Raw genomic sequence first — 22,182 nt, forward strand, 5'->3', positions numbered from 1 at the left:
ATTAACACATATTTAGCCTTGAGGAATCTTTTATTCTGGGTATTTTGATATGATTATATCGGCAGGCACTGTTTTAGACACCTTATTCTTTAGGGGCTTTCCCTAATCATAGTCAGAGCCTCATTTTCGCGCCGGTATGGCGCACTTGTTTTTGAGGACAGCATGGCATGCAGCTGCATGTGTGTGGAGCTCTGATACATAGAAAAGTCTTTCTGAAGGCATCATTTGTATCGTATTCCCCTTTGGGCTTGGTTGGGTCTCAGCAAAGCAGATTCCAGGGACTGTAAAGGGGTTAAATATAAAAACGGCTCAGTTCCGTTATTTTTAAGGGTTAAAGCTTCCAAATTTGGTGTGCAATACTTTTAAGGCTTTAAGACACTGTGGTGAAATTTTGGTGAATTTTGAACAATTCCTTCATACTTTTTCGCAATTGCAGTAATAAAGTGTGTTTAGTTTAAAATTTAAAGTGACAGTAACGGTTTATTTTAAAACGTTTTTTTGTGCTTTGTTATCAAGTTTATGCCTGTTTAACATGTCTGAACTACCAGATAGATTGTGTTCTGACTGTGGGGAAACCAAGGTTCCTTCTCATTTAACTATATGTATTTTATGTCATAAAAATATTTAGTAAAAATGATGCCCAAGATGATTCCTCAAGTGAGGGGAGTAAGCATGGTTACTGCATCATCCCCTCCTTCGTCTACACCAATCTTGCCCATACAGGAGGCCCCTAGTACATCTAGTGCGCCAATACTCCTTACTATGCAACATTTAAACGGCTGTAATGGATAATTCTATCAAAAACATTTTAGCCAATATGCCCACTTATCAGCGAAAGCGCGACTGCTCTGTTTTAGAAAATTCTGTAGAGCATGAGAACGCTGATGATATGGTTTCTGAAGGGCCCCTACACCAGTCTGAGGGGGCCAGGGAGGTTTTGTCTGAGGGAGAAATTTCAGATTCAGGAAACATTTCTCAACAAGCTGAACCTGATGTGATTACTTTTAAATTTAAGTTGGAACATCTCCGCGCTCTGCTTAAGGAGGTGTTATCCAATTTGGATGATTGTGATTATCTGGTCATTCCAGAACCACTATGTAAAATGGAAAAGTTCTTAGAGGCCCCGGGGCCCCCCGAAGCTTTTCCTATATCCAAGCGGGGTGGCGTACATTGTTAGTAAAGAATGGGACAGGCCCGGTATTCCTTTAGTACCTCCCCCCATATTTAAAAAAATTGTTTTCCTATAGTCGACCCCCAGAAAGGACTGATGGCAGACAGTCCCCAAGGTCGAGGGGGCGGTTCTACTCTACACAAGCGCGCCACTATACCCATAGAAGATAGTTGTGCTTTCCAAGATCCTATGGATAAAAAATTAGAAGGTCTGCTAAAAAAGATGTTTGTTCAGCAAGGTTCCCTTCTACAACCAATTGCATGCATTGTCCCTGTCACTGCAGCCGCGTGTTTCTAGTTTGATGAGCTAGGAAAGGCGATTATTAGTAATTCTTCTTCTTATGAGGAGATTATGGACAGAATTCGTGCTCTTAAATTGGCTAATTCTTTCACCCTAGACGCCACCTTGCAATTGGCTAGGTTAGCGGCGAAAAAATTCTGGGTTTGCTATTGTGGCGCAGAGCGCTTTGGTTAAAATCTTGGGCAGCGAATGCGTCTTCCAAGAACAAATTGCTTGACATTCCTTTCAAGGGGAAAACACTCTTGGCCCTGACTTGAAAGAGATTATCTCTGATATCACTGGGGGGCAAGGGCCACGCCCTTCCTCAGGATAGGTCTTTTCAAGACCAAAATAAACCTAAGTTTCGTCCCTTTCGCAGAAACGGATCAGCCCCAAGGGCTACGTCCTCTAAGCAGGAAGGTAATACTTCTCAAGCCAATCCAGCCTGGAGACCTATGCAAGGCTGGAACAAAGGAAAGCAGGCCAGGAAACCTGCCACTGCTACCCTAGACAGCATGAAATGCGGGCCCCCGATCCGGGACCCGGATCTGGTGGGGGGCAGACTCTCTCTCTCTTCGCTCAGGCTTGGGCAAGAGATGTTCTGGATCCTTGGGCGCTAGAAATAGTCTCCCAAGGTTATTCTCTGGAGTTCAAGGGGCTTCCTCCAAGGGGGAGGGTTCCACAGGTCTCAGTTGTCTTCAGACCACATAAGAAGACAGGCATTCTTACATTGGGTAGAAGACCTGCTAAAAATGGGAGTGATTCATCCTGTTCCATTAGGAGAACAAGGGATGGGGTTCTACTCCAATCTGTTCATAGTCCCAAAAAAGAGGGAACGTTCAGACCAATCTTAGATCTCAAGATCTTGAACAAGTTTCTCAAGGTTCCATCGTTCAAGATGGAAACTATTCGAACACTTCTTCCTTCCATCCAGGAAGGTCAATTCATGACCAAGGTGGATTTCAAGGATGCGTATCTACATATTCCTATCCACAAGGAACATCATCGGTTCCTAAGGTTTGCATTCCTGGACAAGCATTTCCAGTTCGTGGCGTTTTCTTTCGGATTAGCCACTGCTCCTAGGATTTTCTCATAGGTACTAGGGTCCCCTTCTGGCGGGTGCTAAGACCAAGGGGCATTGCTGTAGTACCTTACTTGGACGACATTCTGATTCGAGCGTCGTCCCTTCCTCAAGTAAAGGCTCACACGGACATTGTCCTGGCCTTTCTCAGATCTCACGGATGGAAAGTGAACGTGGAAAAGAGTTCTCTATCTCGTCAACGAGGGTTCCCTTCTTGGGAACTATAATAGACTCCTTAGAAATGAGGATTTTTCTGACAGAAGCCAGAAAAAACAAAACTTCTAGACTCTTGTCGGATACTTCATTCCGTTCCTCTTCCTTCCATAGCGCAGTGCATGGAAGTGATAGGTTTGATGGTAGCGGCAATGGACATAGTTCCTTTTGTGCGCATTCATCTAAGACCATTACAACTGTTCATGCTCAGTCAGTGGAATGGGGACTATTCAGACTTGTCTCCGAAGATACAAGTAAATCAGAGGACCAGAGGACTCATTCCGTTGGTGGCTGTCCCTGGACAACCTGTCACAAGGGATGACCTTCCGCAGACCAGAGTGGGTCATTGTCACGACCGACGCCAGTCTGATGGGCTGGGGCGCGGTCTGGGGATCCCTGAAAGCTCAGGGTCTTTGGTCTCGGGTAGAATCTCTTCTACCGATAAATATTCTGGAACTGAGAGCGATATTCAATGCTCTCAAAGCTTGGCCTCAGCTAGCGAGGGCCAAGTTCATACATTCAACCATCAGGGGGGAACAAGGAGTTCCCTAGCGATGGAAGAAGTGACCAAAATCATTCTAGGGGCGGAGTCTCACTCCTGCCACCTGTCTGCTATCCACATCCCAGGAGTGGAAAATTGGGAAGCGGATTTTCTGAGTCGTCAGACATTGCATCCGGGGGAGTGGGAACTCCATCCGGAAATCTTTGCCCAAGTCACTCAACCGTGGGGCATTCCAGACATGGATCTGATGGCCTCTCGTCAGAACTTCAGAGTTCCTTACTACGGGTACAGATCCAGGGATCCCAAGGCGGCTCTAGTGGATGCACTAGTAGCACCTTGGACCTTCAAACTAGCTTATGTGTTCCCGCCGTTTCCTCTCATCCCCAGGCTGGTAGCCAGGATCAATCAGGAGAGGGCGTCGGTGATTTTGATAGCTCCTGCGTGGCCACGCAGGACTTGGTATGCAGATCTGGTGAATATGTCATCGGCTCCACCATGGAAGCTACCTTTGAGACGAGACCTTCTTGTTCTAGGCCCGTTCGACCCACTCCAGCTGACTGCTTGGAGATTGAACGCTTGATCTTATCAAAGCGAGGGTTCTCAGATTCTGTTATTAATACTCTTGTTCAGGCCTGAAAGCCTGTAACCAGAAAAATTACCACATAATTTGGTATATCTGTTGGTGTGAATCTGCAGGATTCCCTTGGGACAAGGTTAAGATTCCTAAGAGTCTATCCTTCCTTCGAGAAGGATTGGAAAAAGGATTATCTGCAAGTCCTTGATGGGACAGATTTCTGCCTTGTCTGTGTTACTTCACAAAAAGCTGGCAGCTGTGCCAGATGTTCTAGCCTTTGTTTCAGGCTCTGGTTAGAATCAAGCCTGTTTACAAAATTTGACTCCTCCTTGGAGTCTCAACCTAGTTCTTTCAGTTCTTCAGGGGGTTCCGTTTGAACCCTTACATTCCGTTGATATTAAGTTATTATCTTGGAAAGTTTTGTTTTTGGTTGCAATTTCTTCTGCTAGAAGAGTTTCAGAATTATCTGCTCTGCAGTGTTCTTCTCCTTATCTGGTGTTCCATGCAGATAAGGTGGTTTTGCGTACTAAACCTGGTTTTCTTCCAAAAGTTGTTTCTAACAAAAAACATTAACCAGGAGATAGTTGTGCCTTCTTTGTGTCCTAATCCAGTTTCAAAGAAGGAACGTTTGTTGCACAACTTGGATGTAGTTCGTGCTCTCAAATTTTACTTAGCAGCTACTAAGGATTTCAGACAAACTTCGTCTTTGTTTGTTGTTTATTCTGGTAAACGGAGAGGTCAAAAAAGCAACTTCTACCTCTCTCTCCTTCTGGATTAAAAGCATTATCCGATTGGCTTATGAGACTGCCGGACGGCAGCCTCCTGAAAAGAATCACAGCGCACTCCACTAGGGCTGTGGCTTCCACATGGGCCTTCAAGAACGAGGCTTCTGTTGATCAGATATGTAAGGCAGCGACTTGGTCTTCACTGCACACTTTTTCTAAATTTTACAAATTTGATACTTTTGCTTCTTCTGAGGCTATTTTTGGGAGAAAGGTTTTGCAAGCCGTGGTGCCTTCCATTTAGGTGACCTGATTTGCTCCCTCCCTTCATCCGTGTCCTAAAGCTTTGGTATTGGTTCCCACAAGTAAGGATGACGCCGTGGACCGGACACACCTATGTTGGAGAAAACAGAATTTATGTTTACCTGATAAATTACTTTCTCCAACGGTGTGTCCGGTCCACGGCCCGCCCTGGTTTTTTTAATCAGGTCTGATAATTTATTTTCTTTAACTACAGTCACCACGGTAACATATGGTTTCTCCTATGCAAATATTCCTCCTTAACGTCGGTCGAATGACTGGGGTAGGCGGAGCCTAGGAGGGATCATGTGACCAGCTTTGCTGGGCTCTTTGCCATTTCCTGTTGGGGAAGAGAATATCCCACAAGTAAGGATGACGCCGTGGACCGGACACACCGTTGGAGAAAGTAATTTATCAGGTAAACATAAATTCTGTTTTTGTATGATCGACATCGATTATCAATTGTAAACATTGCTGTTGTGGGGAAATGGAGATCAAATATTGCAGTAGATATTAAGCTCGCCTGTGTTTGATTTGGGAAATTTGGGATCATTTTGATTAAGTATTGAATGAGATTTTTGGAAATATTAGAATCGAGGCCAATATTAGCTATTTGTAATGCAAACTGGTACCATCATCTAGTCCATTGTAATCAATCGCCAGATAAGTAAGAACAAGTATGGCTAGTAGAGCTAATATGAAAGTGTAGTAATTGACTATAACTAGACATGTGCACTGGAGAAAAATTTGTGTAATCTGATAGATTTGTTGCAGATTTTTTCAAATGTTCAGTTAGGCCGAATTTCTTCCATGCAGGTATTTGGTTTGGAAAAATATTGGATTAGGATTCGTTGCTGTTATTTCCAAAGGGAACAGCTAATATAGAGAATTAATATTAACAAAAATCTTACACTATAGGATTTGAATACAAATAACCTATTTTTCAATGTTAAATGCACATACAACTAAGTGACTAAAATGCAGCATTTAGTGCCTGACCTGTCCCTAACATCACAGTCCGAAATAGGAAGAGCGCAACAGACAAGAAGGTGCAACTCTGTCAAGGGCTCCACACCAAGTCCCAAAAATAAATCAAACAGTCCAAAAGACAGCAGCACTCACCACTTCCAAAATTGCAGAAATGTATTGAAACACCAAGGTGCACCAGATAACAACATTTCGGACCTCAGCCCTTAATCATATCAGTACACATAAAAGAAGCAACAATCTTAGAGACAGATTGGTAAAAGACGATATTGGTCCCTTAAAAGGCAAGTCTCAAATGTATTTATGTGAAAAGAACAATGGCTGCTATCCTTGCTTAGGGTGTTCTAGCTGCAACAGCATGATTAAAGGCAAATATTTGTTTTAATCCTAGAACAGGGAAAAATTTATCATATAGGCCCCTATTTAACAAAGGTCTGTCGGACCTGATCCGACAGTGCAGATCAGGTCCGACAGACCTCGCTGAATGTGGAGAGCAATACGCTCTCCGTATTCAGCATTGCACCAGCAGCTCTTGTGAGCTGCTGGTGCAACGCCGCCCCCTGCAGATTTGCAACCAATCAGCCGCCCGATTGGGGGTGTCAAGCAACCCCGATCGTACTCGATCGGGTTGAATTGTGGAGATGTCTGTCCGCCTGCTCAGAGCAGGCGGACAGGTTATGGAGCAGCAGTCTTTAGACCGCTGCTTCATAACTGGTGTTTCTGGCGAGCCTGCAGGCTTGCCAGAAAACACGGCCCTCAAGCTCCATCTGGAGCTTGATAAACGGGCCCCTAAAGTTTTTTTTACATGCACTACAACTTATGCTATTTATATGCTCAAATGCCCGTGTGGATGGAGTTATATTGGAGAGACCACTAGGATGGTCCGCGATAGGATGAGAGAACATAGGTCTGATTTTCGCAATAAGAAAATTAAAAACCCTATAGCTGAACATTTTGTAAGTGCTGGCCATAACATCTGTCAATTAAGATTCCAAGTCATTGACCATATTGGCAACCCCAGACGAGGTGGAGACAGGGAGTTATATTTAAAACAAAAAGAGATGTTTTGGATAGACAAATTGGAGACCATGACCCTATAGGTCTCAACAAAGATTTTGACCTGTCCATATTTTTAAAATATTAGTTGTAATACATTAATGTATTTATGTACCCTATTTAGGTCCATAGTAATTAGGTTCTAGCAATTATTGTGTTAAAATTAAAAAATTGTATGTTAAACACATAGATCAAATTTTCACATGGATCTTTATGATATTGTATATTCCTTAGAGAGGACAGTATTTTATAACTATCATTATTGTATTGTATGTATGCTATATGCATCAGTCATATGTATGAGTTAGATATGTATTTTTTTAATGAATACTGGTACTCAGCCTCATTATAGTTTTGCACAGGTGTGTTGTAAAAATGGAGGGGGGGTGGCTTTGATGACACCAACCCCTACTTAAGAGCTTTGTATGTTCATTATTTGTACTGACATGATTAAGGACTGAGGTCCGAAACTTTGTTATCTGGTGCAGCTTGGTGCTTCAATACATTTCTGCAATTTTGGAAGTGGTGAGTGCTGCTGTCTTTTGGACTGTCTGTCCTTAACATCAGTCATTAGTAATACTATAGCAGGATTGGACAGGGTACGATGGACAAATGAATGGTCAGACCTCCTGTACATCATTACAAAGAAGCTTATTAACCAAACTTTATAACGCCTTCCCCCCATTCCTGTACGTTTTTGTGGCCCCAAATGACACGAACAAATGAACAAATCAATTTTGTCAAGCAATCATTCCTTTTCCGTCTGTTTCGTCCAATAATGTATTCGTTTGCTTATATATCAAATGACTCAATGAATCAGCAATATATGGACGAATTTGAATTCGTCAGAAGCATATAACCAGAAAGCAGAATTAAAAAAAAAAAGCTTTTTGTATTTAAAATGACATAAAAGTCAAAATGGAAATGTGCATTATACATTGCAACTTTGAATAGAGGCATATTTGCATTATACTTATATTATCAAAAACACTTCTAGTAAAAGCTTGCACAGTTTCAGTGGCATACGCACAGATGCTGTCTGTGCCCGGTGTACCAGCATTCAAATACACTGTTCCTCAGAGACGCAGGATTATTACACGATACACAATGAGGGTGCATACGTAGCATATGTGTGTATGACACTGAAACAGTGACTGCCTTTATTAGAAGCATTTTTACTTATTCAAGTACAGGTAGCCCTCAGTTTACGCAGGGGTTAGGTTCCAGAAAGAATGGTTGTAAATTGAAACCGTTGTAAATTGAAACACAGTTTATAATGTAAGTCAATGGGAAGTGAGGGAGATAGGTTCCAGGCCCCTCTCAAAAATTGTCATAAGTAACACCTAATACATTATTTTTAAAGCTTTGAAATGAAGACTTTAAATGCTAAACAGCATTATAAACCTAATAAAATAATCACAACACAGACTTCACTTGCATTTTTCTGCAAACAGTTCTGTGCATTCCAATCTGGACTAATTTATAGACAGGAAGATCTTGTTCCTTTGAAATCTGCTCGATAGCTCAGGTCAGGTTAAACTGATTAATTTCAGCTTGCTTGGCTTTGCTGCAACACAAGCGGACAGCTTCACCTACTGGCTATTTTAATAAATGCACTGCTTCTCAGTGCTTTTCAATAGCAGTCATATGACTGGAAAAAAAGGTTGTTATTCTGAAACGGTGTAAATTGAACCGTTGTAAAACGAGGGCCACCTGTATATTGTAGAAATAATAACTGAAATGCCCTTATGCACGTTTGAATTATAACTTTTATGTACCTTAATAATTATGTGGTATAGTTTGTATAGTATGTATATTGAAAAAATATTCTAAATGTGATCTATAATATCCGAATCAAGGCTGGTTTGAACTAATAATGTTGTACGCAATACTCATTAAGAACATTTTGTGTTTGCTTGCAGGATATGGGCTCTATGTTTATGGAAATACATTTTTCCGATATGAAGGTGAATGGAGGAGAGGAAAAAAGCACGGTAAGCACTTAAGCAACTCATTTATAGTATGGGACATTTTCATTCCTACTCTTAAAGCGATATGTTACCCAAATACTGAATCACTTGAAAGCAATGCAGCACAAAAAAACGGGACTTGCAAGGGAGCATGCATCTGGCATGTGCAGACACAGTATCTTGATTTCCCTTCTAAATTTATAGAAGTTTACTGGGGAATCCCATAAGATCACAATAAAACAAAGCAAAATGTGAACACATAACTGATGATTCTGATTGGCTGTTTTTTCCCCCCAACATGTATATAGCAGTAAAGATAGCAGCTGAGGGATAACTGGTATAAAGCACCCTGAGAGTTACATTTTTGTTTAGGTATCTAACGAACATCCCTGCACTGCACTATGTTGGACCCCCTACAATTCGCCCATTGCTGTATGTCACCCCAATGAACCCCACTGCTAGAGGCCCTATACGATTAAATCCTCTATGCAACGAACTCCCCATGTACTCGCCTTTAAGGGACACTGAACCCAATTTTTTTTCTTTTGTGATTCAGATAGAGCAGGCAATATTAAGCAACTTTCTAATTTACTCCTATTATCAATTTTTCTTCGTTCACTTGCTATCTTTATTTGAAAAAGAAGGCATCTAAGCTTCTTTTTTGGTTCAGAATCCTCTGGGCAGCACTTTTTTATTGGTGGATAAATTTATCCATCAATCAGCAAGAATAACCCAGGTTGTTCACCAAAAATGGGCCGGCATCTAAACTTACATTCTTGCATTTCAAATAAAGATACCCAGAGAATGAAGAAAATGTGATAATAGGAGTAAATTAGAAAGTTGCTTAAATTTGCATGCTCTATCTGAATCACGAAAGAAAAAATTTGGGTTCAGTGTCCCTTTAAGTCTCTAATTAGACGTCTTCACATTGTATGAGCTTCTCAGTTAAAGGGACATGAAACCCACATTTTTTTTCTTTCACGATTCGGCTAGCGCATGTGATTTTAAAGGACTTTCTAATTTACTTTTATTACCACATTGTCTTTGTTCGCTTGGTATCTTTTGTTGAAAATCAGGGATGTAAGCAGAGAATTAAGCTCAGGAGCATACACGGATCCGGAGCACTATATGGCAGCAGTTTTGCATGAATGTTATACATTTGCAAGAGCACTTTATAGCAGCACTATTTCCTGCCATTTTGTGCTTGAGATACCTACCGAGGTATCTCTTCAACAAAGAATATCATGGGAATAATAGAAGTAAATTGGAAACTTTTTTAAAAATTGTATGCTCTGACTCACAAACATTTTTTTTTGTGTGGTTTTATATCCCTTTAAATATGAGGAACATGAGCTAATTTTGAGCTATCACCTTAAAGGGACACTGAACCCAATTTTTTTTCCGTGATTCAGATAGAGCATGCAATTTTAAGCAACTTTCTAATTTACTCCTATTATCATTTTTTCTTCGTTCTCTTGCTATCTTTATTTGAAAAAGAAGTCATCTAAGCTTTTTTTGGTTTAGAACTCTGGGCAGCATTTTTTTATTGGTAGATGAATTTATCCACCAATCAGCAAGGACAGCCCAGGTTATTCACCAAAAATGGGCCGGCATCTAAAGTTACAATCTTACATTTCAAATAAAGATACCAAGAGAATAAAGAACTTTTGATAATAGGAGTAAATTAGAAAGTTGCTAAGAATTTCATGCTCTAGCTGAATCACAAAACAAAAAAATTTGGGTTCAGTGTCCCTTTAACCATGATTATTACTGCTCAAATCAAGGAAAATGTATTAAGTATATAAGACTATTTCCTATGCACTTGATCATTGCTAAGAAGACTTACTGAGGTAGAAGTTTTTTATTATTTTTTATTTTGAGGGTCCAGACAGAAATTTACTTTGCAGCTTATTTAAAGGAAAAGCAGACCACTATAGAAATGAAGGTCAATTTGGATGAATTAGTGTCCAATTTTTAATAAACCTATTAAAAACAAGGGCACTTTAATTCATCAAAATTGACATTTCACTCCTTTTCTTCAAAAACGTACCTTTTAATCCTGTCAGCCGCTGCAGCGCTTCCTCCGCCCGTTGCAAGTCCTCTTCGCGGGTCCAAAATGACGAATCCGGCTTCCTCCAATCACGGCATTGCATCAGGCCATGATTCCCCCGGGGGAAAAGCCATGATTGGAGGAAGCCGTATTCGTAATTTCTGACGTACGAAGAGGATTTCGACGGCCGGGGAAATCTCTGGAGCGGCATTCAGGATTAAAAGGTAAGTTTTTGAAGAAAAGGAATGAAATGTCAATTTTGATGAATTAAAGGGCCCTTGTTTTTAATAGGTTTATTAAAAACCGTGCACTAATTCATCAAAATTGATTTTCATTGTAATATTCACTTTTATTGAAAGAAACACACTAAAATTGGACAAAAATATCTTAAAAAAATAATATGCTACACAATAATTTTACCAAGAAAAAAAAATAATGCCATTTTCAGCCAAAATGTTTCTGCAACCGAAATTTCGGTGCAGCCCTACTTAAAACAATATTAAATATCAATATACTGTATTATTCTTTATTTAGTTCTGTGTAACAGAATCAGATTTAGCCATTTTTTTACCAATTGTCCAAATAAAGTATAGTCCTAGAAAGCTATCATTATATGCAAAACAGTAAGTCAAGTAATGAACTCAAACAGCAGCTCTAGGCTAGCATCAAATTTGAAATATGCTGCACAATAATTTTACCGAAAATAAGGAAAACCGAAATAACCGATAATGCCATTTTCGGCCTAAACGTTTCTGCGGACGGAATTTCGGTGCATCCCTAGTTCTGGAATGATGGTCACATGATTGTTGGGGACTTTCTCTGGTTAGGAAGTTCTTATGCGCATGATCCCAGTGGGGAAGGTTATAGTGTGAAGGGAGCTGTATTTTTTTTTTTTTTTGGGTGGGGTGGAGCAGGATGGTCCAGTATCAGGGTTAATTGCAGGGTGGTGGACCTACCATGGGGATGTGTATTGATGTGCTGACAGAATTTGAGAGTTTGAACACACAATACTTTTTACAAATCCTGATCTTCTGGAGAGATCAGTGGCTTCCTGATATACACCGAGGTATCATTTTAAAACCAACTTCACTCTTAATATTTTCTGTAGGTGCTGCAAAGGGTTTATTATTACATTTTAAAGTGATATTGTTCCAATGCAGATAGAGGCTTTGGGGCATATTTATTAAGCTCTGTATGGAGCTTGATGCCCCTTGTTTCTGGTGAGCCTTCAGGCTTCTAAAGACCGCTGCTCCATAACTTGTCCGCCTGCTCTGAGGCGGCGGACAGAAATCAACCCGATCGAATATGATCGGGTTGATTGACACCCCCTGCTTGGCCGCGAATCTGCATGGGGCGGCATTGTACCAGCAGTTCACAAGAACTTCTGGTGCAATGATAAATGCCAACAGTGTATGCTGTCGGCATTTATCGATGTGCAGTGGACATGATACGCTACTTCGTATCATGTCCGCTTGCACATTGGTAAAGAGGCCCCTTTTTATCAACAGCGGAATTGGGAAAATTCTAATGTTGTGAAATATTTTATTGACATATCAGAGGGAGTAGCGGAATTCTTCAATAGTGTAGCTGTAGGATAACAATATTGTCTAAATGAAGGTTGTTAATAACATTTTATCCACTCAGTGCAATGGAAATACTATAATCAGAGACATTTCTGTCTGGAGGAGAAGCACGATCACTTTGTCAGTTTATAATATTGAATAAAACCAATAGATTAAAATTAATATTGCATCGTATGTGGATTATACAAAGTGTAAAATTAGATTCTTAATTTTTGAATACTTAATTATGATATTAAAATGCATTTTCTTTCATGTAATTAGCAAGAGTCCATGAGCTAGTGACGTATGGGATATACATTCCTACCAGGAGGGGCAAAGTTTCCCAAACCTTAAAATGCCTATAAATACACCCCTCACCACACCCACAATTCAGTTTTACAAACTTTGCCTCCGATGGAGGTGGTGAAGTAAGTTTGTGCTAGATTCTACGTTGATATGCGCTCCGCAGCAAGTTGGAGCCCGGTTTTCCTCTCAGCGTGCAGTGAATGTCAGAGGGATGTGAGGAGAGTATTGCCTATTTGAATGCAGTGATCTCCTTCTAAGGGGTCTATTTCATAGGTTCTCTGTTATCGGTCGTAGAGATTCATCTCTTACCTCCCTTTTCAGATCGACGATATACTCTTATATATACCATTACCTCTGCTGATTCTCGTTTCAGTACTGGTTTGGCTATCTGCTATATGTAGATGAGTGTCCTGGGGTAAGTAAGTCTTATTTTCTGTGACACTCCTAGCTATGGTTGGGCACTTTGTTTATAAAGTTCTAAATATATGTATTCAAACATTTATTTGCCTTGACTCAGAATGTTCAACTTTCCTTATTTTTCAGACAGTCAGTTTCATATTTGGGATAATGCATTTTAATTTAACATTTTTTACCTTAAAATTTGACTTTTTCCCTGTGGGCTGTTAGGCTCGCGGGGGGCTGAAAATGCTTCATTTTATTGCGTCATTCTTGGCGCGGACTTTTTTGGCGCAAAAATTCTATTTCCGTTTCCGGCGTCATACGTGTCGCCGGAAGTTGCGTCATTCTTTGACGTTATTTTGCGCCAAAGATGTCGGCGTTCCGGATGTGGAAGTCTTATTTGGCGCGAAAAAATATGGGCGTCACTTTTGTCTCCACATTATTTAAGTCTCATTTTTTATTGCTTCTGGTTGCTAGAAGCTTGTTCTTTGGCATTTTTTCCCATTCCTGAAACTGTCATTTAAGGAATTTGATCAAATTTGCTTTATATGTTGTTTTTTTCTTTTACATATTGCAAGATGTTCCACGTTGCAACTGAGTCAGAAGTTACTTCAGGAAAGTCACTGCACAGTGCTGGAGCTACCAAGCTAAGTGTATCTGCTATAAACTTTTGGTATCTGTTTCTCCAGCTGTTATTTGTATTGCATGTCATGTCAAACTTATTAATGCAGATAAAATTTCCTTTAGTACTGTTACATTACCTGTTGCTGTTCCGTCAACATCTAATTTTCAGAGTGTTCCTGATAACATAAGAGATTTTATTTTTTAAATTCATTAAGAAGGCTATGTCTGTTATTTCTCCTTCTAGTATACATAAAAGTCTTTTAAAAACTTCTCTTTTTTCAGATGAATTTTTAAATGAACATCATCATTCTGATACTGATAATGGTTCTTCTGGTTCAGAGGTTTCTGTCTCAGAGGTTGATGCTGATAAATCTTTGTATTTGTTCAAGATGGAATTTATTCGTTCTTTACTTAAAGAAGTGTTATTTGCATTAGAAATAGAGGATTCTGGTCCTCTTGATTCTAAATGTAAACGTTTAATTAAGGTTTTTAAATCTCCTGTAGTTATTCCAGAAGTGTTTTTTCTCCCTGATGCTATTTCTGAAGTAATTTCCAGGGAATGGAATAATTTGGGTAATTTATTTACTCCTTCTAGACGTTTAAGCAAATTATATCCTGTGCCATCTGACAGATTAGAGTTTTTTGAGACAAAAATCCCTAAGGTTATGGGGCTATCTCTACTCCTGCTAATGTACTACTATTCCTACGGCAGATAGTACTTCATTTAAGGATCCTTTAGATAGGAAAATTGAATCCTTTCTAAGAAAAGCTTAATTATGTTCAGGTAATCTTCTTAGACCTGCTATATTTTTAGCGGATGTTGCTGCAGCTTCAACTTTTTGATTAGAAGCTTTAGAGCAACAAGTAACAGATCATAATTTTATAGCATTATTATTATTCTATAACATGCTAATAATTTTATTGGTGATACCATCTTTTGATATCATTAGAGTTGATGTCAGGTATATGTCTCTAGCTATTTTAGCTAGAGAAGCTTTATGGATTAAACTTGGAATGCTGACATGTCTTCTAAGTCATCTTTGCTTTCCCTTTCTTTCCAGGGTAAATAATCATTTTAGTTCCTTTCCTTACAAGGAACAAAAGCCTGATCCTTCATCCTCAGGAGCGGTATCAGTTTGGAAACTATTTCCAGTTTGGAATATATCCAAGCCTTATAGAAACCTATAGCCAGCTCCTAAGTACCTATGAAGGTGCGGCCCTTATTCCAGCTCAGCTGGTATGGGGCAGATTACGTTTTCTTCAAAGAAATTTGGATCAATTCCGTTCTTAATCTCTGGTTTCAGAAACATTGTTTCAGAAAGGTACAGAATTGGCTTCAAGTTAAGGCCTCCTGCTAAGAGATTCTTTTCTTTCCCGTGTCCCAGTTAACACAGCAAAGGCTCAGCATTTCTGTAATGTGTTTCAGATCTAGAGTTGGCTGGAGTATTTATGCCAGTTCCAGTTCTGGAACAGGGGCTGGGGTTTTATTTTATCTCTTCATTTGTACCAAAGAAGGTCAATTCCTTCAGACCAGTTCCGGATCTGTCATTATTGAATCGTTATGTTAGGATACCAACATTCAAGATGGTTACTGTAGGACTATCCTGCCTTTTGTTTAGCAAGGGCATTATATGTCTACAATAGATTTACAGGATGTGTATCTGCATATTCCGATTCATCCAGATCACTTTTAGTGTCTGAGATTCTCTTTTTAGACAAGCATTACCAGTTTTGTGGCTCTACCGTTTGGCCTAGCCTCAGTTCCAAGAATTTTTTTCAAAGGTTCTCGGTGCCCCTTTTTTTCTGTAATCAGAGAATAGGGTTTTGGTATTTCCTTATTTGGACGATATCTTGGTACTTGCTCAGTCTTCTCATTTTCGAAGAATCTCATACGAATCGACTTGTGTTGTTTCTTCAATTTCATGGTTGGAGGATCAATTTACCATTCAGTTCATTGATTCCTCAGACAAGGGTAACCTTTTTAGGTTTCTAGATAAATTCAGTGTCTATGACTCTGTCCTTGTCAGACAAGAGAAGTTTAACATTGATATCAGCTTGTCAAAACCTTCAGTCACAATCATTCCCTTTGGTAGCCTTATGCATGGAAATGTTGGGTCTTAGGACTGCCGCATCAGATGCGATCTCCTTTGCTCGTTTTCACATGCGACCTCTTCAGCTCTGTATGCTGACGGCACAAGGGGTTTGGGAATCTCAGGAGGTGAGATTTCCGATCAATATTTTGGAACTCCGTGCAATTTTCAGAGCTCTTCAGTCTTGGCCTCTTCTCAAGAGAGAGTTGTTCATTTGTTTTCAGATAGACAATGTCACAACTGTGGCATACATCAATCATCAAGGAGGGACTCACAGTCCTCTGGCTATGAAAGAAGTATCTCAAATTTTGGTTTGGGCGGAATCCAGCTCCTGTCTAATCTCTGCGGTTCATATCCCAGGTATGGACAATTGGAAAGCGGATTATCTCAGTCGCCAAACGTTGCATCCGGGCGAATGGTCTCTTCACCCAGAGGTATTTCTTCAGATTGTTCAAATGTGGGAACTTCCAGAAATAGATCTGATGGCTTCTCATCTAAACAAGAAACTTCCCAGGTATCTGTCCAGATCCCGGGATCCTCAGGCGGAGGCAGTGGATGCATTATCACTTCCTTGGAAGTATCATCCTGCCTATATCTTTCCGCCTCTAGTTCTTCTTCCAAGAGTAATCTCCAAGATTCTGAAGGAATGCTCGTTTGTTCTGCTGGTAGCTCCGGCATGGCCTCACAGATTTTGGTATGCGGATCTTGTCCGGATGGCCTCTTGCCAACCGTGGACTCTTCCGTTAAGACCAGACCTTTTGTCTCAAGGTCCTTTTTTCCATCAGGATCTGAAATCCTTAAATTTAAAGGTATGGAGATTGAACGCTTGATTCTTGGTCAAAGAGGTTTCTCTGACTCTGTGATTAATACTATGTTACAGGCTCGTAAAACTGTATCCAGAGAGATATATTATAGAGTCTGGAAGACTTATATTTCTTGGTGTCTTTCTCATCATTTTTCTTGGCATTCTTTTAGAATACCGAGAATATTACAGTTTCTTCAGGATGGTTTAGATAAGGGTTTGTCCGCAAGTTCCTTGAAAGGTCAAATCTCTGCTCTTTCTGTTCTTTTTCACAGACAGATTGCTATTCTTCCTGATATTCATTGTTTTGTACAAGCTTTGGTTCGTATAAAGCCTGTCATTAAGTCAATTTCTCCTCCTTGGAGTTTGAATTTGGTTCTGGGGGCTCTTCAAGCTCCTCCATTTGAACCTATGCATTCATTGGATATTAAATTACTTTCGTGGAAAGTTTTGTTCCTTTTGGCCATCTCTTCTGCCAGAAGAGTTTCTGAATTATCTGCTCTTTCTTGTGAGTCTCCTTTTCTGATTTTTCATCAGGATAAGGCGGTGTTGCGAACTTCTTTTGAATTTTTACCTAAGTTGTGAATTCCAACAACATTAGTAGAGACATTGTGGTTCCTTCATTATGTCTTAATCCTAAGAATTCTAAGGAGAAATCGTTGCATTCTTTGGATGTTATTAGAGCTTTGAAATATTATGTTGAAGCTACTAAGTCTTTCCGAAAGACTTCAAGTTTATTTGTTATCTTTTCCGGTTTTAGAAAGGCCAGAAAACTTCTGCCATTTCTTTGGCATCTTGGTTGAAATCTTTAATTCATCTTGCCTATGTTGAGTCGGGTAAGACTCCGCCTCATAGGATTACAGCTCATTCTACTAGGTCAGTTTCTACTTCCTGGGCGTTTAGGAATGAAGCTTCGGTTGATCAGATTTGCAAAGCGGCAACTTGGTCCTCTTTGCATACTTTTACCAAATTCTACCATTTTGTTGTATTTTCTTCTTCTGAAGCAGTTTTTGGTAGAAAAGTACTTCAGGCAGCGTTTTCAGTTTGAATCTTCTGCTTATGTTTTTTCATTAAACTTTATTTTGGGTGTGGATTATTTTCAGCAGGAATTGGCTGTCTTTATTTTATCCCTCCCTCTCTAGTGACTCTTGTGTGGAAAGATCCACATCTTGGGTAGTCATTATCCCATACGTCACTAGCTCATGGACTCTTGCTAATTACATGAAAGAAAACATAATTTATGTAAGAACTTACCTGATAAATTCATTTCTTTCATATTAGCAAGAGTCCATGAGGCCCGCCCTTTTTTTGTGGTGGTTATGATTTTTTTGTATAAAGCACAATTATTCCAATTCCTTATTTTATATGCTTTCGCACTTTTTTCTTATCACCCCACTTCTTGGCTATTCGTTAAACTGAATTGTGGGTGTGGTGAGGGGTGTATTTATAGGCATTTTAAGGTTTGGGAAACTTTGCCCCTCCTGGTAGGAATGTATATCCCATACGTCACTAGCTCATGGACTCTTGCTAATATGAAAGAAATGAATTTATCAGGTAAGTTCTTACATAAATTATGTTATTGAGACCTATTTGGTAATGACTTACTTTTTATATGTATTTTTTTTTTTAAGGTCAAGGAAAACTTTTCTTTAAGGATGGAAGCTACTATGAAGGAGATTTTATGGATGGGGAAATTACAGGCAATGGATTGCGTTACTGGGCATCATCTGGTTAGTTTCTGCCTTAATAAATAGAAAACAAAAATGGTTGTTGTCATTTTCAAACATTCTGCCACTGTAAAGAACTTATCAAAATTTCCATTATCAACTTAATTTTCATGGGTTTAATAACCAAATAATTTAAAGTGCTGCCTTGTGCTACATTTTAGTGTACTCAATAATGTATGAATAGCCATGTAAATATGTTTTTCGTATAATATCAGATTAATTATTGGTCAGATTTTCATCACACGTGGAGGATGATGGGCGGAAAAGTTCCGAACTTGGGAACCTTTCTGTCTGTCTTTGCGTGAGCGGGCAGCAGACACTGTAAACCACTACTTGCATATACTGTTGCACAAGAATTGCCTTGTACAACATTCCCTCTACTCTTATGTGACTAGTCACAGGAGAGCAGGGCCTGTCAATCACACCAAACAATTGTGTTAAGACTCATCAGTTGTATAGTTGCTTCTTCCTATATTGTGCCCCACAAGGACTTCAAAGCAATATCTGGAGCCCATGGAGTGCAAAGGGACAGTCTACTAATTGTTTTCTTTGTTTAATCTAATAGATTGTATGGTGTTTTTCAATTTTGGGGTTACATGGGAATGCAAGCAGTGTGAAAATACACATTAGAGCATTTTCTTTTTGGAATTTGGTGTTCATTTAAAAGGACACTGAACGTGAAAACAAAACGTGACTTTTAAATATGTTCCTCAATAGTTAATTTTGTAAGGAATCTATTATTGCAAAACAGTGTGTAATTGACTTATCACAAAGTTCCGGTGTCTATATCATGCTGCACTGCTCACCTCTTGGTGTGGTTTTTAGTTAGGAGAGTCTGTACAGCCAATCAGGGGTTGTACCACCCATTCCATAGATTTTAACTAGCCCATGTTCATGTACCTTTAAGTCAGAGGCTATGGATTCTGTGTGGAGCTGCACGAGCACAGACTAGTTAAAGGGATATGCTACCCAAATGCTGATTCACTTGAAACTGAATTAGCTTATCTGTAAAAAGTTGCATAGAAAATATCACATGGAAATCTCTGTGTAAAAATCCTACAATGTCCTCAGTAGCCATATCCTATTGTAAAGGGACTTTATTCGGCCAATCAGGAGGCTTATTCTGGGACTTGCAAGGGAGCGTGCATCTGAGATGTGCAGCACAATCATGTTATTTCCCTCAGTTTAAGGAAGTTTACAATGAAATCTCATGAGATTATGGTGAAATCCCACAAGATAAACCAAAGTGTAAACTCAATGATGACTCTGATTGGCTGTTTTTTTCCCACCATTCAGATAACAGTAAAAAGGTAACTGAAGGACAGGTGAGGTGAAGACATTTTGAGGTAAAATTTCTAGTCCGCAGATATTCTGCATCAGTTTCAAGTGATTTAGCTTATGGGTACCATGTCCCTTTCAAGTCTATGGACTGAGTGATACAACACTTTGCTGTAACAGCCATTTTGCCTAACTAACACATGTGTTTTTTTTTTTTTACTGTCTAGTGTTCCTTTAAAATAGACTTTAATATGTGATTACTTATTTTATTAGTACAATCTATATAGAGGTATAGAGGCCCATTTATCAAGCTCCTTATGGAGCTTGAGGGCCCGTGTTTCTGGCGAGTCTTTAGACTCGCCAGAAACAGCATTTATGAAGCAGCGGTCTAAAGACCGCTGCTCCATAACCCTGTCCGCCTGCTCTGAGCAGGCGGACAGACATCGCCACAATTCAACCAGATTGAGTACGGAGAGCATATTGCTCTCCGCAATTATATATTGCATATTGCTCTCCGCATTCAGCGATGTTTGTCGGATCAGGTCCGACAGACATTTGATAAATATGCCTCATAGTCTCTCCGTATAAGCTATTATCTTTCTATTTTTTAGGAAATACATATTCAGGGGAATTTGAGAATGGAGAACTTCATGGCCATGGTGTGATGCAGTACAAAAATGGAGGAACGTATGAAGGAGAGTTTGTGTTCGGCATAAGGGAGGGTAAGTAGTGCAGCCGGATATGCCTCTTTCTTTGTGACATTTGAAGCAAGATATTTATTTAACAAGCAAGCGTTTTCTATGCTTTGGCTTTAGGGCTGTATAAACCTGTGTGGCAGCACCACGACACCAGGCTGAGGAGGGCAATAGCCTTGGGGCAATGGCAGAGAAGCAGCAGTGCCATTAAACTGTAGAGAAAGGGCCCTCTTCAGGGGTGGTTCTAGAGTTTGGACTTTGTCAGGGGCAGAAGGATGGGGATTGTGATATGTGACATGTGGGTGTTCTGTGCACATATTCAGAGGTGGAGCAGTTGATTTTTTATGGGCAGAGCTAGGCATGACTTAGGTGAGGTTAGACAGTCCAGGGACATGACAAGGTTGTTCAGAGGGTGGGGCTAGGTGGTTTAGGGGTGTGACCAGGAGGTTTAGGGGTGTGGTCAGATGCCTCAGTTTATGGCTAGGCAGGTAGTGACAGTGGGGGTTAGGGGAAGTTTCACCACTCCTCTAAGCCACAGCCAGAGCTAGGCATGACTTAAAGGGACATAATACTCATATGCTAAATCACTTGAAACTGATGCAGTATAACTGTAAAAAGCTGACAGGAAAAGATCATCTGAGCATCTCTATGTAAAAAAGGAAGATATTTTACCTCACAATTTCCTCAGCTCAGCAGAGTAAGTTCTGTGTAAAAAGTTATACTCAGCTGCTCCCAGCTGCAGGTAAAAAAAAAAAAAAAAAATGAAGAAATTAAAAGCAGCCAATCAGCATCAACAGTGCTAAGGTCATGAACTCTTATACTGTGATCTCATGAGATTTCACTTAAAGGGACAGTCTAGTCCAAAACAAACTTTCATTATTCAGATAGGGCATGCCATTTTAAACAATTTTCCAATTTACTTCTATCGGCAATTTTGCTTTTTTCTCTTGGTATTCTTAGTTGAAAGCTAAATCTAGGAGGTTCATATGCTAATTTCTAAGCCATTGAAGGTCGCCTCTTAGCTCAGGGCATTTTAACAGTTCTCACCACTAGAGGGTGTTAGTTCATGTGTTTCATATAGATAACATTGTGATCATGCACTTGAAGTTCCTAGGAGCCAGCACTGATTGGCTAAAATGCAAGCCTGCCAAAAGAACTGAAATAAGGGGCAGTTGGCAGAGGCTTAGATACAATATAATCACAGAGGTAAAAAGTTTATATGCAAAACTAGGGAATGGGTAATAAAGGGAATATCTATTTCTTAAAACAATAAATATTCTGGTGTAGACTGTCCCTTTAACTCTCATGAGATTTCATAGTAAACTTCCTTAAACTGAATAGGGAAATAAGATGTTTGCATGAAGCTCGCTCCCTTGCCTATCCCGGGACAAGCATACTGATTTGCTGCTTAAAGTCTTTTACAATGGGATGTGAATATTTAGAACATTCAGGAGATATTTTCTAGTCAACTTTTTACCGCTATGCTGCATCACTTTAAAGTGTTTCAACATTTGGGTATCATGGCCCTTTAAGTGTGTGTCCCATGACTGCAAACAAAATGGTTTTAAACATGTATTTTGTATGTAGATCTGTTAATATGTAGATAATTTCTAATGTTTAAAGGGACAGTCTACTTGAAAATTGTTATTCTTTAAAAAAAATTAGATAATCCCTTTTATTCACCATTTCCCAGTTTTGCATAACCAACACTGTTATTTTAATACACTTTTTTACCTCTGTGATTACCTTGTATCTAAGCTTCTGCAGACTGCCCCCTTATCTCATTAATTTTTA

General features: G+C 39.7%; 1 protein-coding gene across 1 annotated transcript in view; it reads left to right on the forward strand.

Moving 5' to 3' along the window:
* The window catches only part of MORN1 (MORN repeat containing 1), a 569,760-nt gene that overhangs the window by 26,471 nt on the left and 521,107 nt on the right, over positions 1–22,182 (forward strand). Inside the window, exons 2-4 of the mRNA XM_053690352.1 lie at positions 8,808–8,879; positions 18,320–18,418; positions 20,305–20,415. Coding sequence (XP_053546327.1) covers positions 8,808–8,879; positions 18,320–18,418; positions 20,305–20,415 — 282 coding nt within the window. The remainder of the gene's footprint in view (positions 1–8,807; positions 8,880–18,319; positions 18,419–20,304; positions 20,416–22,182) is intronic.

The sequence above is a fragment of the Bombina bombina genome, chromosome 8 (genome assembly GCF_027579735.1).
Source record: "Bombina bombina isolate aBomBom1 chromosome 8, aBomBom1.pri, whole genome shotgun sequence".
NCBI classification, from domain to species: domain Eukaryota; kingdom Metazoa; phylum Chordata; class Amphibia; order Anura; family Bombinatoridae; genus Bombina; species Bombina bombina.